Source organism: Eptesicus fuscus, chromosome 13 (genome assembly GCF_027574615.1).
Source record: "Eptesicus fuscus isolate TK198812 chromosome 13, DD_ASM_mEF_20220401, whole genome shotgun sequence".
In the NCBI taxonomy this organism is placed as follows: Eukaryota; Metazoa; Chordata; class Mammalia; order Chiroptera; family Vespertilionidae; genus Eptesicus; species Eptesicus fuscus.
This window is the reverse complement of record NC_072485.1, coordinates 51,306,080-51,323,397: the sequence shown is the minus strand read 5'-3', so window position 1 is coordinate 51,323,397 and position 17,318 is coordinate 51,306,080. Positions and strand designations below refer to the sequence as shown.

At 39.2% G+C, this 17,318-nt stretch overlaps 1 protein-coding gene and 1 long non-coding RNA gene across 3 annotated transcripts in view; one reads left to right on the top strand and one right to left on the bottom strand.

Annotated features, from left to right (window-relative positions):
• Positions 1 to 17,318, top strand: part of RRAS2 (RAS related 2) — a 76,796-nt gene that overhangs the window by 32,024 nt on the left and 27,454 nt on the right. The window contains exon 1 of one of the 2 annotated variants that reach the window (XM_054724624.1): positions 8,707 to 8,767. The exons of the other annotated variant lie outside the window; for it this stretch is intronic. Coding sequence (XP_054580599.1) covers positions 8,729 to 8,767 — 39 coding nt within the window. The 5' untranslated portion in view covers positions 8,707 to 8,728. Of the gene's footprint in view, positions 1 to 8,706; positions 8,768 to 17,318 lie in introns of those variants that run through there. 2 annotated transcript variants of the gene reach the window in all.
• LOC114234925 (uncharacterized) overlaps positions 1 to 17,318 on the bottom strand; it is a 69,712-nt gene that overhangs the window by 27,553 nt on the left and 24,841 nt on the right. Inside the window, exon 3 of the long non-coding RNA XR_003621106.2 lies at positions 10,087 to 10,198. This is a non-coding gene — a long non-coding RNA (uncharacterized LOC114234925). The remainder of the gene's footprint in view (positions 1 to 10,086; positions 10,199 to 17,318) is intronic.

The window sequence follows — 17,318 nt, the reverse complement described above, 5'->3', positions numbered from 1 at the left end:
AATGCTATCATGTGTCACAGCATATTTTAAATAAACAGAAAAGCATACTATAGTCTTGAAGATTCAAGTTCTCAACTTTAAAAATGAATCTACAAACTTAATGGCATTATAAAATAAAACTAAAAGGATTAAAAAACCCCACCAGACAATTACTCTGTTGAGGCAGTAAGTCTTAGTGTAGGCTCATTTTGTAGGTGAGTAAAGTGAAGCTCAGAGAAGTCAAGTAACCTCTCTAAGGTCACAGAGCTAGGAAGTGGTTGAAACAAGGCTTCACAACAAGGTGATTTTGACAGTTCACATGTAATAATAGCTAATATTTAGTAAGTATTTGTATTATTAAGCATTGCTGTTCTATGAAGGTACTATATATTGCCTCAATTAGAATAGCATCTAAATATTTAGGAAATCAAAATTTGTTAGACTTCTCTAGGGTGGTTTTAGAGATAATGCATTCTGTATTTATAGATTTATATAGGTCCTTTATAATCCCCTCCTCTCAATTTCACATTTTCCTACATGCATAAGCAATTGTTCCAGCATCATTTATTGACTAGTCAATAAATGTCATTTTTGTTAATGTTATCCATGAACATTGAGTGCTTTTTCATTAATATATATCTCTCCCCCTTTTCCCTTTGGCCTTTGTTTGCAGTTTTATAGTTTCTTTCCATATAGGTATAAAATATATTTTATTAGATTTGCTCCTAGTTACCATATATTTGCTGTTGCTGTTATAAATGTTATCTTCTATTTGACTTAATTTTTTTAATGGCTTTTTTTTTTGGGGGGGGGTATGTAGATTTTTTAAAAATCCGGACACCTTGCAAAACTCGCCCAATAATTTATTCTGTATATTCAGTATAGGGCTTTCTGTGTAGATAACTATATCATCAAATAATTTATTTTCAATTCTTATATAATTTTGTTTTCTTGTCATATTGCATTGGTTAGGATCTCCATTATAATGTTGAATAAACATAGTAATAAAGGCTGTTCTTTCTGTTCTTTATTTTATTTTATTAATCATCACCCAAGGATATTTTTTCCCATTGGTCTTTTTTAGAGAGCGAGCAGGAGGGAAGGAGGTGGGAGGGAGGGAGGAAGCGAAGGGGGGAGAGAGAGAAAGAGAGAGAGAGAGAGAGAGAGAGAGAGAGAGGGAGGCATCAATGTGAGAGAGACATATTGAATGGGTTGCCTCCTGCATGTGCCCAGTCTGGGGCTGGGGATTGAAACTGCAAGCGAGGTAGGTGCCCTTGACTGGGAATCGAACCTGAGACCCTTTGGTCTGCAGGCTGACACTCTAACCATTGAGCAAACTGGCCAGAGCTCTTGTTTGTTATATTAAAGAGTTTCACTGTTAAAAAAAAATGTTGTTTGCTATAGGTTTTTGGTTCCCTTTTAGTCCCACTGCTATTACTTTTTGAAGTAAATGTGATTTTCTCATGTTTTTCCTGTATCTTGGGATCATATTGTTTTCCCTTTAATCTGTTCATATGGTGAGTTAATACTGTAATTTTTCAAAAAGATTTATGTATCTTTGTATTCCTGAATTCCTGGAATACACTGGTCAGAATGTATATTCTTGTTAATGTATTGTTGAATTCTGTTTGCTAATATTTATTTATGGACTTTTAATTTTTTTGCATCTATGTTATTTAAGTTGGCCTATGATTTTCATTTTTCATAATGTTCTTGTTTAGTTTTGGTATCTAGGTTATACTGGTTCTGAGTTCGGGGGTATTTCCTCCTTTTCTGTTCTTTGCAAGAATTTGTGTAATAGTGGAACTACCTGCCCCTGAAACTGTGGTAGAACTGGTTTTTACAGCTCTGGACCTGGTTTTTATGTATGTGTGGCAAGGTTCTTTTGTTTCTTAATTTTTCCTCTTTTATTGGTCCTAGGACTATGCAGGCTTTCTAATTATTCCATCCCTAAATAAGGGTGAACTCAAATGAGACTAGGGAGTACTTATACATAAGAAAACACAGAAAAGGCAGAAGTTCAGGAATGAGTCAGAATTTCAATTAGAGACTGAACTTCGGGCCAGCAGCAAGCTGAGGGGTTGTTGGTGGAAAGGGAGCTAAATCTGAGACTTTCCTCATTAGGAAGGATCCCTCCAAACAGGCTGAAGTGGTCGCAGGTGGTGGGTTAATGTAGTCTTAGTGGAGAGAGAGCCCCTTGCTTGCCCTGCTCCCACTCACTCTTGAATGATCAAACAAATGTGCACTAGCAGTGCGTAAGACAGGGCGGAAATAACACACAACAGACTGTGGCTCCACCCCACCGTGTGCAGGGTTTTCAGCTATTTTGACACTTTATGATCATTTTCAAGAGTAAACATAAGAATGAGGGATTTTAATACCATCCTTGTAGAATTCCCTGCACCATCCTGCCACCCTTCCATGAAGGGAAATTTATTTAGAAAACCTAAAATTTGCTGCCAACAGGCAGGCTAATAGAAGGAGAAATGGTATGGACATTCTCAAAGGTTTTAAAATATTGACTCATTTACAGTCATTATGTTGCTTATGTTACTACGAAGGTTAATTCACATTTCCAAAGTTTTCCCATCTGTTACATCATACTTCTTTTTACAGCTGGTTGTCAGGGTCTTGAAAAATGAATTTTAAAATACATTTAAATTATTTGGTATTTTTATTATTGCCAACTTAAGCTCTTTTATATAAACTGGCAGTATTTTTAATACCTTTCATAAAAGTTCCTTCCCTGTGCTTTTTTATCTTCATCCATTCTTAGCTAATGTTTTTACACACCTTTCTGAAAGCAGCAAAAAATTGATTAAGGGGTCTCTGGGCCACCCTGAGGTTTAACTTTAAAATACTCATGAGTTGCTATAGGAAAAACTTCCTACTGCTTTTATTATTTATTTATTTATTTATTTTTAAATTGAACCACTTTTTTTTTTAATATATTTTATTGATTCTTTACAGAGAGGAAGAGAGAGGGACAGAGAGCTAGAAACATCGATGAGAGAGAAACATCGACCAGCTGCCTCCTGCACACCCCCTACTGGGGATGTGCCCGCAACCAAGGTACATGCCCTTGACCGGAATCAAACCTGGGACCTTTCAGTCCGCAGGCCGACGCTCTATCCACTGAGCCAAACCGGTCCCGGCTGCTTTTATTTTGTTTATAGATTAAAATTAGCTAAATGATCGAGTAGTAAATGGGAGTTGCTTAAAGAAGTCTATTTAACATTTTTGACTTGATTAATTTACAGTCTCAGTGTCAGTTGACCTTTTACTTATGGTAGCGAGCATGTGACTCTAGACAAACATGCAGTCACTCTAGGTGTATCGCTGCTTAAGAAAACTGCTGTAAAATAATCTGTTAGGACATGGGAAAAAAGATCTTGCTCTCGTGTGGTTTTCATGGTACCAGAGGTTTGGTTGCTTGTGTTTCGCTCAATTGCTTTCTGTTCAGTGAATAGGATCATACCATGCATCACAACTTTGCAGACTCACTGCAAAGGAAATAGCAAGAGGTAAAATGACCTCAAATGAATGTGGCTTTTTGTGGGTGGGCAGTGTTACAACTAAATAAACAAACTGTGTAGGAAGATCTTTATTGAACTCATCTTTATATTCTCACACTGACTTTTTTGGCGAACCACTCCTTATTCTTTAAACATTTTTATAGTGATTAAGTTCATTGTAAATAAGTAGCATATTTAGAATTAGTTATTTAGTTTTTTCATAACCTTATTTTTATCATTTTTCTGATAAGTTCTGTTTTTCTTTTAGGCTGACAGTTTACTTGTGAGTACCTTTATAAGAGATCTGTGGGAAGAATGGCATTAACCCCCTTTTATCTTGTCATGTTAAATTCTTTTACATCTGCTTTTGCTAGTTTATCACACAATTGTTTTGTACTCAGAAAAATAAAAGTGATATTTATATCTCTCTGCCATAAATCTTTTGGGTGGGTAGAATCATGGCCTTTTTTTTCAGTTGAGCATTGAGTATGAGATATTATGATGATACTTTAAAGAAGTCCTTCATTATGTATGGTAATCTTGAAGTTAACTGTACTCTTAGAAGACAGAAGGGAGTCTGGATAGTTTATGTCTACGTTCATTGTAATACAGACCATATTCACATACCTAGGAAACCACCTGCTTGCCAGCTTATAGTCAAGTGTCAGGATTGACTGAGTGGGGAGAAGGATTTGAGGTCTGGACATTTTAGAGACAATACATTTATTTTGTTTTCTGAAGGTAACGCACAGTGTAATGATTTAGTGGTTTGGGACACAAAATCTAACCAGACTGCTTGGATTCAATCTCCACTCCACTCCTGATTGCCGTGTAGCTTTGGGCAAATTACTTAACCTGCGATGTCTCCATTCCCTCAGCTGTAAGATGGAGACAATAATAAAAGTATCTACCTACTTTATGGACTAATTGAGACGTTTCAATGAATTGATATGTGTAAAGCACTTAGTGCCTGGCACATAGTAAAACTATGGAGATATTGTTGTCAATCAATAAGTGTGACTCAAGTTGGGCCGATATATGTTTCTCTGAAGGCGTTTTGAAAGAATGAATAAAATGCCTGTGTTTGGGTGATCTTTACTGTATACTGTCTGTCTTCCTTGGGAAACATTTCTTCTGTCTTAGCTGCTCCACGGCCCAGCTAAGCTGGGCTTCCTGCTGGAGTGACCACAGCAGGAAAGCTTGTCCTAGGAGACCACATGAGCACCCCACCTGACTGGGTACAGGAGTTCTGCTGTAAAAGAAGGGTTTTGCGCCCTAGCTGGTTTGGCTCAGTGGATAGAGCGTTGGCCTGTGGACTAAAGGGTCCCAGGTTCAATTCCTGTCAAGGGCACATGCCTGGGTTGCAGGCTCAACCACTAGTAGGGTTCGTGTAGGAGGCAACCGATCAATGATTCTCTCTCATCGTTGATGTTTCTAGCTCTCTATCCTTCTCCCTTCCTCTCTGTAAAAAATCAATAAAATATATTTTAAAATAAATATATATACATACATATATTTTTTTAAAAGGGTTTTGCTTTTCTTATAAGTGCACCTAACCGAACAGGTGCCACCTCATCCTTGGGTACTCTAGTGTTAAAAGAAGTGAATGTCCAAATGAAATTTATTGGGGTAGTGATTCATTCGTTCAACAAATCATTCTCTAAGTTTTATGTGTGTGGCCTTAAGTTTGCAAAGACAAGGCTTTCCTGTGCTAAAAGTAGAGCTTTCGTACTAACCGAAGGGAAAAACATGAAAATGATTGCTTTGTTCTTCCTGCTATCTCTGAAAATGACGTAAATGTAGTTTATTTTATGATTGTCCCCTTTGTACACTTAAAAGTTTTGCTGTGATTTGTTTTGTAGAGGAAGATCAAGAGGAAAAACTGATAAGTCCTCTCATCTTCTAAGTTTCTAGTTGATTAAAAGCTACATTTTTTAGAAGTAAAGAAATTACCTGTGATTTTTTTTTCCCAAAGGAATTAGTGAAATGCCATTATGAATTTATGTTGGCTTAAAAAAATTTTTTATTAATAAAGATATTCTGCATCTTACAGGTCTGTATTACATTTTGTAAATAAATTTGTTCCTTGGCAAGATATGTAAATTTTGAATTTTATTTCCGATTGACTTAAAGGATTAAACCTGTGGAATTGCTTCATCCTCTTACCCCCTTAAATACCTATTGAGAGAGCAAAGTCAAACAGTAGGACCTGCACATCTGTGCTCCCATAGTCACTTATGCTAAACCTACTCTAGTACTTAGCCACTTGGAAACTATAGTATCTTATCTAATCTAAGACATCTTGAAAATTTTTCTTATTTTAATATCTTTGTAATTAGAATCATCTTCCAATTGATGGCATCCTAGAGTCAACAGAAGATGGTATTCCTTTTTTTCTCTGGCCTCCTACATGACAGTGAATAGACTCCTTGAGGGCAAGAACTGATATTCATTTATTTTTGTTATCTCCAGGGTCTGATTTGCATTTAGAGCCCTGCTTTTGCTGAATTACAGTGTAACAGTTTTTAGGATCATCTCAATAAGTATAAGTTGAAATGAGAATTTCATCAAGACAATTTTGCAGGGTGAGGCATAGAAAAACAGGTCTTGGTAAATGCTGATAGGTAGTTAAATGCTACTTTTACTTCCCCTTCTTTGTACCCCTTCTCTCTTTCTCTTTTGATTGATTCTCTTACTCTTTTGATTGATGCATCCCTCACAGACAAAGCATTTCTTTACCTGAATTTGTTGCATTTAGCAGATGCCAGAGAAGTGAAAGGGAGGAATGCTGTATTCTCATTTATGATATGCTATTATGTTTTTGAGCATCCTTTGGAGATTGCACTGTGCCATAGTCACTTACATTATGTAAATGAGGAACAGGTGTAAATGTGTTTGGGGACATAGTGTTTAGTCTATAGTGATGGAAGAAAGGCCAGACTTCCTGCTCAAGGCTTCTGCTTTATAAGAATTTTCTTCTGAATTGCTATTCGTTGTTATTTTTATTAGTTTAAAATTATCAATTTTATTTATAAACTAGTGGCCTGGTGCATGAATTTGTGCACATTGAAAGGAAATTAGAAGAAATATTTTAATATTGCTATTCGCCCTTTCTCTGTAATAAAAGTGGCAACCAAATTCTTAATCGACAGTGACAGATGGAAACACACGCATGCAATTGGTGCCAGCGAGAGCTTTATATGTATTGCGCATGCATGAGTCAACTTAAGCCTTTTATATATGTAGAATAAACTTGCTTAATTAGACCTGCTTTCTGATTTAGCTAACCTTTTTCCGGCCCAGTGAAGCACCTCAACTTCTCTTTCAGGTAATTGTCAGCAACACAGCAGTAAATACCAACACAAAGCAGATTATTATTGTAGATCACGAAGGGAGAACAAAGGGTAAAATATTTAACTGCAGCAGTGTTTGACTATACTATGCACAGTGAGAAAACCTGAAGTCATTTTCAAGGTCCACCATTTCTTCTTTTCAGTCGGGTCAAGTTTCTAAGCTTTCTAAATCTCCGTTTTCCGGCTAACGAAAATAGGATGCCACCAAGCCTTCTCCAGGACTTCTGTGAGGATCAAATGAGATGAGGCATGGGAAAATTCTTCACAGACATTTGGTTAAAGTGTAAAATGTTTCCATTTGGCTATAAAGCAAATCGTGTTTGTGGGCAGAAGAAACTTCAAAGATGCTAGTCGCTAGGGAGAGGAAGCCAGGCATTGCTATATGACGTCATTACCTGGATGGACACTTAGCATATTAGCCTTTTACATATACACAGACTAGAGGCCCGATGCATGAAATTTGTGCAAGAGTAGGCCTTCGTAGCCCCAGCTGCCTCCCAGCCCTAGCTGCTGGGGCCCTTGTGGCCCCAGCTGCCTTGCGGCCCCACCCCTGCCCCCCGCCTGCACCCGCCATGCCCTGGTGCTGCCCGTGTCCATTGCCACACACCCTTGGTTCCCTGGTTCTGTGGAGCCCCCTGATTGATTACCTCACAGAGTGTGGCCTGGGCCTCCCTCTTTGGGGCGATCACAGAGCTCCTCCCCATGGATCTCCCCCCCGGCTGATGGCCTGGGCCTCCCTCTGCAGGGCAATTGTGGGGCAGTGGTGGGCCCCCCACCAATCGCATCGCACCCGCCTTGGCTGACCTGGTGCCAGTGTGTGTCATAGCGTGGTCGTCCAGATGGTCATTCTGCTGTTTGGCCATTCGGTCAATTTGCATATTACACTTTTATTATTATAGATAGCTCTGTGATTATGAGACTGGGTTTGCGCAACCTTATCACAATAAATCAAATGTTTGCTTGAAAAGGTAGAGTAGATCTAGTCTCCCTTTATCTTGCTCCTGAGTACCATAATTATCATTCTTGTGAATCTAGATGTAATCTTAGTGCTAGAAGAAACTGCTTAGTGGCTGTAGTTGTTTTCCTTAAGTTACAGGTGGGTGGTTAGAAAAGTCTTATCTAAGACCCCTTAATTAGAAATGACTGCCATGTAAGTTGCTTTTGTTTGTTTAATTCTCACCTGAGGATATGTTTTTATTGATTTTTTTAAAGAGAGGAAGGGGAGAGAGAGAGAGAGAGAGAGAGAAAGAAAGAAACATTGATGTGAGAGAGAAAAATCCATCAGGAGTACATGCTCTGACTGGGGATCGAACTTGCAACCTAGGTATGTGTCCTGACTGGGAATTGAATCCACAATCTTCTTGATGTACAAGACGATGCTCCAACCATCTGAGTCACCCTGCCGGGTCATGTAAATTGTTTTAATACACTTTATGTTGCGAGTTTTAGATAAATAGATAAAATAGTTTCCGTATACTTGGTACCCAGTTTCCTTATTATTAACATGTGACATTGTATGGTACATTTGTTCTAATTAATGAACCATTAACTATAACATTGGTGCATTATTATTTACTAAAGTCCCTACTTATCCAGGTTTCCATAATGTTTACCTAATCTTCTTCTGTTCTGGGATCTCATCATGATACCATATCGTATTTAGTTGTCCTGTCTCCTTCGGCTCCTCTTGGCTGACTTTCTTGGTTTTGGTGGCCCTGGCCATTTTAAGGAATACTTGTCAGGTATTCGTAGAATGCCTCTCTATTGGACTTTGTCTGTTTTTCTCATGACTGGACTGGGATTATGGATTTTAGGAGGAAGACCACAGAGGTCAAGTGCCATTTTCATCACATCACATCAAGAGCACAAAACTAGCATGATATGACTGTGGATGTTGACCTTGATCATCATCTGAGTGAGGTAGTGTTTGGTTTCTCCACTGTAAAGTTACTACTTTCTTTGCCACCTCCTCCCCTTATGGTATTCTTTGAAAGGAAGTCATTATGTGCAATAGAGATGCTATGCAATTTTGAATAAATGTTTAAATGGCAGAACAATGTAAATATGTACCCGGAGTTAGTGAAATATTTGCTTTTAACAAACTATCACTGTTTAAAACGTGAAGAAATGTGCCTACATTTAGAGATTTGTTTTGGTAAAATTTTTCAAGTTTTTAAAATTTCTTAGTGCTTCAACCTTTATTATGTGGCAGCTGTTAGCTGTTAGATGTTCCTCTTTACCTAATTCTTGTTCTGTCTATTTGATACTTATTTTTTGAGACCATAAAATGAAAGGGAAATGTAGGAGATCATTAGTCTAAAACTTGAATAATTTAAAAAAACATTTTGATCATCATCTGTTGCTTTTCTGCACTTAAAAATATTTCTAAAATTGAGGGCTTAGTTGATATGTAAATTATGATTAGAGACCAGAACAGTTTAGGACCCAAAATGATCAAGGGAAAGCACCTTGTTGGAAACCCCCATGACAATAAACCTCTCCTTGTAGTTCCCATTTGTGTGTTTCAATTATAAGGCTTATGTTAAAATTAGATCATAATTTCCATTGTAGACTCTCAATTTTATGGTTGTGTAACTGCCATATATAAACTTGATTGTAAACAGAGGCCTTTAATGATGAGCTTTATTTGAGCAATTTAAGAAAGGGTTATTCAGCTCCAAGGGTAGAAAATACATGCCTAATTTTACATTTTAAGTTAAATTGTGAAGAGAGGCTTTGATTTTAAAGGTGAGCTTGAGCCTGGCTGATGTGGCTCAGTGGTTGAGTGGAGACCTATGAACCAGGAGGTCACAGTTCGATTCTCGGTCAGGGCACATGCCTGGGTTGTGGGCTCGAGCCCTGTAGGGGGTGTGCAGGAGGCAGCTGATCAATGATTCTCTCTCATTATTGATGTTTCTAACTTTCTCCCTCTTCCCTTCCTTTCTGAAATCAATAAAAAAATATTTTTAAAGGTGGGCTTGAAAATATTTTTCTTACAATTTTCTGTGATGAGATGTATTATTTTATAAGAAAAAAAACCTAAAAAATAAAATTAACTTATTAAACAGTTAAAGCCTTGAGATTTGTTATATTTTAAAACAAATAATGATTTTGACTTATTTCCAAAAACTACTAGTACCAATTTAAATCCATTTACCCTTTTTTACTTTTTGTTTTGTTGACTAACTGAATCTCTCTAGTTCAAAGAATGAAACTCACTTTATGTATCTATGAATTACCTTTGCAATAAATTGTAGTGCTGGTATTGTGAAGACTGGTCAGTATTTGAGTTCCAATAGCTTGTGAGAAGAACAAAAATTCTGTTTTGTCATACACTCTTTTTGGGCTAATCTGCGGAAAATAATTAGAAGAATGAGGAGTTCAAATTTTATAGGTGAGCGTGTTCATTTCCTAGGTCTGCTGTAACAAATTACCACAAACTTCAGAGCTTTAAACAACAGCATTTTTTTCTCCCACAATTCTGGACGCTAGAACCCCGGAATCGAGTTGTTGAGAGGGTTGGTTCCCTCTGGAGGCTCTGAGGGAGAATCGGTTCCATGTGTCTCTCAGTTTCTGATGATTGTTGGCAGCCCATGCATTCATTGATTCATTGGCTTTCACTCCCATCCCTGCCTCCGGCTTCATATGCGGCCCCCCCCCCCCCCCCCCCGCCCTCCAGGCTTCTCTATCTGTGTCTCAAATCTACCACTCTTTTCTCTTATAACACAGTCATTGGATTTAAGTCCAGGATGATCTCCTCTGGAGATCCTTAAATTAACTGCATTCACAAGGATCCTCTTTTTAAATAAGGTCACATTCGTGGGTAGCAGTGGTTAAGAGTTAGACATATCTTTTTGGGTGCCACAGTTCAACCCACTAAAGTTAGTAAACTGCTTTCTGAATTTGCTAATGAGCACTGTGAAAGTACTTTTACTAAACGGAATAATAGTTATAGACTCGGACAATATGCATATAAATGTGATTCAGAATTTAGTTGCATGTTTACTTTCTCTTCATGTGGTTTGCAATTGATGTGGCATTCTTTTACTGTGAAATTAGTCTGTACTCATATAGACAAGCTATAATTTGTGACTTTAAATGGTGTGAGCAAAGTCTTAAACTCTGTGAACATATGCCACTTAGTTGTTGAATTTTTAAACCTACATACATGGGTATTTTTCTAAGATGAATGTTTATATGGTTCCCTTTGATATGAATCATGTTTGTCTCTACTTGAAAGAGTTTAAATTTATCCAGTGATCTAGTGTCTGATTTTCATTTATATGCCACAAGGAGGGATTTTATGGGAACCACTGAGAATTGCTGGGTGGATAAATGAGGTTAAATAATTAGAAGAAAGAAGGTTGGTCCTTGGTGTGAATAGACAGAGCCACTTTCTGAGAAGTACCGGCCTGGCCTTCTGGCATGTGGTTGGGAGAGAAGCTCTGGTGAGAGCATTCTCTCCTTTTCTCCAATTTTGAGATGAAGGTCAGGAGGAATTTAGTTCTTATTGTTACTAGGATAAAAGAACAGTGATATAGGCTAAATAAAATTGGATTGTTTTTAAAATTTAGTTGTGCTTTAGACCCATAACTATAATATTGGTCTAAATAATGTATTTTCTAAATAATGTAATTTTCTAAAACAAGAAGCCCCTTACCTCAAAGTACTCATTCTCCATCCACATTGGTCTGTTTTGGGTTTTTGGTAGTGCTTATTTCAAACATTATTATCTTTATTCTGCTTGTGTAGGTATTGTCTCCTCTTCTAAAATATAAGGTCCAGAAGTGCTAGAACTATGTCAGTTTTATTCTCATTCAGGACTATATTCCAGCTCCTGAGTGGTAAGCACTTAAATATATTTGTTGAATGAATGAACTTAATATAGGGTGAGGCAAAAGTAGGTTTATAGTTGTATGTGAAACAGTTTATTCTTGTATTATTATTTAGTAAATAGTAGCCCTGCGCACATAGCTCTTGTGCGCCAGTAGCTCTCTGCAGGGCCTGGCCGCTCCGCGCCCGCTGCCTTCTGCGGCCGGGTGCAGAACGCTTGCATCCACCTCCCCTCCCCCCCACAGCCGCTCCGTGCCCGCTGCCCAGAGGCCCTCCGCGGCTGGGGTGGAATGCTTGCCTTGTCGCCACAGTGATGAAGCAAGCATTCCGCCAGGCCGCTCACGCTGCCCTCTCTCAGCGGCTGCCCCCCCAGGACTGGGAGACTCCAGCGGGGCTGAGAAGACTGGGTGCTGCCGCCATATTGTGGCTATGGGCACCGACATATTTGTGATGGAGTGACAGTTAATTTGCATATTACCTTTTTCTTAGATAGGATTATTGTATTTTCCATACAAACAACTATAAACCTACTTTTGCCCCACCCTGTATGTCACAGATACTCTTGAAATCCATACATAGAAACTTATTTCATCTCTTCAATGGTTGTTTACTAATCTTTTATGCATATAGCATATTCATTTAATCATTATCTGTTACGGACATTTAGGTTATTAGTAGTGTATAGAGGGAAAGAAAACGGAAAAGGGAGTATCCAGGCTCGGGGAAGCAAAAGTTACAGCTGGAAGTGAGTTGGTCAGCTACCTGCTTATGGGGCAGCCTTTGTTTCTAAGTTTGGAAAGGAAGGGAACCAATTTGCAAATGCCCATTTTGAGCTAAACAGTGTACTGGGTACTTCACAGTGTCACTTAATCTTCACAATAGGCTGTAAATAAGAATCATTATGGCCATCTTATAGGTCAGGAAATTGATATTTAAGAGGTTAAGATATTTAAGTGAGATATCCAGGTTTGACTGACTCCAAAATCCATGCTTTTTCTTACACTTCATAATACTTGAAGGGGAATCTACGTATATTAATAATTTACATTTTATATGATGCTGTAAAAATTTCAGAAAATTTTCATGTATCTTATTTGCTCCTTGTGACAAACTTGTGAAAGTGGCTACCAACTCAACTTTACAGGTAATAGAACTTGATATCAGTGATGTGATTTGATGCAAATTTTATAGCTAGGAAGTAGGAGCTAGGGCTTTCATCAACCCTTCCTGTCTTAAAATCTGATATTCTTTTCTTTATACCACAAACTTAAAGAAATTCTTGCGAGTGCCTACACATTATGTTTGACACACTGTAGGAGCTAAATATGTCACAATAAAATTAGAGAGGTAGAGTCTTTTAAGAGATCTTAAAGATGGTAGTTGGCACCAATTCAAATGCCAAAAGGAGCTGGCTTATAGCAGCAGAAGTCCCACCCCTGGTCCCTGATTGGGCAGCTTAGAGCCGCTCTGATTGGTCAGAGCTGTGCAGAAAACTTCAGTCTTATTGGTTGTAATAGGACTCCTGGAACTCCTTTATAATGGCTGGCTCAGGTGGCAGAAACAGTGCAGGCAGGCAGAACAGCAGCATTGAGCCAGGTAGTCTAGCAGTCCAAAGGCAGGCAGTTCAGCACAGAGGCATCCTCTGTGAAGTGCAGTTTGTGTTGGAGGCCACTGTGCAGAAATGGCTGCTAGGCTCTGCTTTTTTTTTTTTTTAAATTATTTGAGTCCAGATGGCTACCAGGAGCCCCTTTTTAGTTCTTGAGTATGCTTTATTTCCTTTCAGGGTTCATAGGAGAAAATTCCTCTGTACAGCCAAAGCCAAGAAAGAGGGTGACTCACCTAGGAGCACTCAGTTAGTTGTAGAGCTGGGACTAGAACCTACATTTCCTCATGCTGTTCTCTGCTTTTATTACTAAAGAGTTTATATTTAATCTGTGTAGGTCTTTCCCCTCGGTTCCCTCTTTCATTCACATGTTTCAGCTTTCAAAACCTACAAAAATATTTTCCTCCCACTCAGGTCTCCCAGCAACCCAGTTCTTTCCACAGGTAATTGAGGTTAGTTTCTTGTATGTCTTTCCAGAGATATTTTATACACATAAAGGAAATACGTAAACTGTGTGTATTTATTTAACAACGTATCTTGTAGATTACTCTGTTAGTACAGGAAGTCTTTTTTTTTTTATGGCTTCATTCATATTGAATGAATGTTTCATAATTTAACCACTCATTTACTGAAGGACAGTTAACATTGTTTCCAGTCTTTTAAATTAAAAACAGTTGCATAATGAATTACACATGTCATTTCTTATAGGCACAGATGTATTGGTAGGATAAATTTCTAGAAATAAAATTGTTAAGTTAAAGAGAATATTTCTGTACATATTTTTATAATGCCATGCTTAGACCTTTATTTGTTTATTTTCTCCTTTCCACTCATTTTCTGAATGGAAGTCAGAGGGAGAGGGAGAGGCAGAGAGAGAGAGAGAGAGAGAGAGAGAGAGAGAGAGAGAGAAACATTGACAGGAGAGTGAAACATTGATCAGCTTCCTCTTGCATGCTCCCCACTGGGGATTGAGCCCACAACTCTAGCATGTGCCTTGACTGGAATTGAACTGAAATCTTTTGGTGCGTGGGATGATGCCCAACCAATAGAGCCACACTGGCCAGGGTAGACCTTTATTCATAATGTAGAAATGGAGTGTTTTCACTTTGAATGAAATTGCTTTTGTCTTTTTATTTAGCAGTGGCAGTTTTATAATTTTAAAAATAACTTATTTTAAGAGTAACAGGATTTTTCTTTTAAACTGGTGTATGCTATATGCTTTTATGTTAATACTAGTGGCCTGGTGCACGAAATTTGTCCACATTAAAAGGGAATTAGCCGAAACCGGTTTGGCTCAGTGGATAGAGCGTCGGCCTGCGGACTCAAGGGTCCCGGGTTCGATTCCGGTCAAGGGCATGTACCTTGGTTGCGGGCACATCCCCAGTAGGGGGTGTGCAGGAGGCGGCTGATCGATGTTTCTCTCTCATCGATGTTTCTAACTCTCTATCCCTCTCTCTTCCTCTCTGTAAAAAATCAATAAAATATATTTAAAAAAAAAAAAAAAAAAGGGAATTAGAGGAAATATTTTAATATTGCTATTTGCCCTTTATAATAGAAGTGTCAGAGATGAAAGAAAATTGGTAAAGTGTATATGAAAATCTTCCTCCTGTCAGAGTCTGGGGCACGCCGCGGGACCCAGAGTCAAGTCTCTGCCCACCCACGCACACCTCAAAATTGCACGAGACCCGGCTGGCGCCACCCCCATTGGATCTGGCCGGCCCCACCCCCATCAAGTCCCGCCGGGTGGGGGGGGGCGCAGCCTCAGGTCCCCCGGCCTGGCTCCGGGGTGAGGGGCATGGCCTGAGGTCCCCTGGCACCAGGAGGGGGGGGCGCCTTGAAGTCCCTTGTCAAGCTCTGCCAGGTGGGGGCACGGCCTGAGGACCCCTGTCAAGCCCCGCTGGGCAGGGGGTGTGGCCTGAGGTCCTCTGTCAATCCCCACCATGCGGGGGACACGGTCTCAGGCCTTCTGCCCCGGCCTGGCGCCACGCAGCCTCAGGTCTCTGCTGATCGCTCGTTATGGCTCATTACAGAAACCCCGCCTCCACTGTGGGTGCAGCCATTTTGTGTTACGGGAATCCTGCCTCCGCTGTGGGTGCAGCCATCTTGTGATGGCGTTACCATCTTGTGAGGTTCAATTTGCATATTACCTCTTTATTATATAGGATGGAAGGTTAAAGAAAGTATAATGGAAGCAGTATTGTTTTGGAGTCAGACCTGAATTTGGATTCCAGTTCCACCAATCTACTGACTTTTGACCTTCGGTAGGTCATTTAAACACTGAGCTTCAATAATCTCATTGTAAAATAGGAATAGTAATACCATCCTGACAAAGTGAGTTATTTAGAACTACTGTACATCATTGATTCTAAGAAACGCATTCCCCCCCTACATTTTAGTATCTCTGACATTGAAATGCTTCAGAATCGAAGACAAGTCCTAATTGTTTTGGCTTTTTTTCTTTCTTGGCACATAAAATAATAGTGGTCTGACAATTGATGGCATTTTTTAGATTTGATTAAGTAGGGTGTTTCCACATACTGGCACAAGTGAACTGTGCTAGGGCATGATATGGGTGGAGGAGTGAAGTGTGATGGGGAAAGTTCAGGGTTGAGGTAGGGGGTGAATGGGTATTAGAGGAGTGGGTATAACAGTGGTGTTTTGTTTTAGGCAAGTGGTCAGAATAGCAGATCCACCACATAGTGGGTGGATAGTACAACTGCTTGGTGAAGTACAGGAACAAACGTTACCCACAAATTTGAGTATATGGAAGATGGAATTATGGCAGATTGTTTGTGGGCAATAGGACTTTGGCTCAGGGCTGAGATTTAGGAACTGTGTACTAATTTGTGTCAGGAAAACTTTAAAATAATGACTGTGGAGAAGATATTTGCAAATCATGTGTCTGAAGGGATTTGTATATAGGATATATGAAGAATTCTCACACTCAACAATAAAAAGACAACCCAACTTGAAAGTGGGCAAAGATTTGAACAGACATTTCTCCAAAGAAGGTGTAAAATGGCCAATAAGCATGTGAAAAGATGACCAACAACCCATTAGGGAAATGCCAGTCAAAACTGCAAAGAGATATTACTTTACACTCAGTGGATGGCTAGGGTAAAAAAGACAGATATTAGTAACAAGTTTTGGTGATGAGAAGTCCTCAAACACTGCTGATGGGGATGTAAAATGGTACAGCCCTTTGGAAAACTCTGGAAGTTCCCCAGAAAGCTAAACATGGTCTTACCATGTGATCCAGCAATTCCACTTCTAGGTATGTATCCAAAGAAAATGAAAACATGTTTACACAAAGGGGTGTACAGGAATCTTCATAACAGCACTGTTAATAGCCAAAATGAAAACAAAACAAAACACAAAAACCACCCTCAAATGTCCATTACCCAGTGAATGGATAAATATAGTATGGTATATCCATATGGTAGCATCTCATAGAAAGGAATGAGAATTGAAATACTGATACATGTTATAACATGAATGAACATACAAACAAAAAAAATGAGGCCCTGGTTCTAGGAATGACCTGTGTTTGTAGATTATCAGCATAAGGGTTCAGAGTCAAAGAAACCAAATTATAAGAGCTGGAACACCTGTTGATTGGAAAAATCCTTGAGAAGAGGGAGGAGAAGTGGTGATACTGAGGTTTGGGAATAAAATAGAAGCAGTTATCAGCATTGCCAAGGTCAGACGAATAACAAAGCTAACAATGGTGAGGCTCTGAATTTTGGCTTGTAATGATTGAAATTGCTTCCTGCCTGAAGTAGGTATTGGCCCTGAGGTCTGTGTGGTTGGGCTGAGCCTGCAGAGAGGACCTAGGGGACTCCAGTGTGGGGAAGCACCCTGATATGGAGAGGAAGGATACACAGATAGGACCCAGGTTAAGCCTGGACGTTGTGTACCCATAGAGGTCAGGGTCTATGTTTTCATCTAAAGGGTCCCGCAGAGGCCAGCATTATATTGTTGAAGCATCTGTGGTCCACGTGAGGTGTAGGTAAGGAAGGCTAACTTAACTAAGGT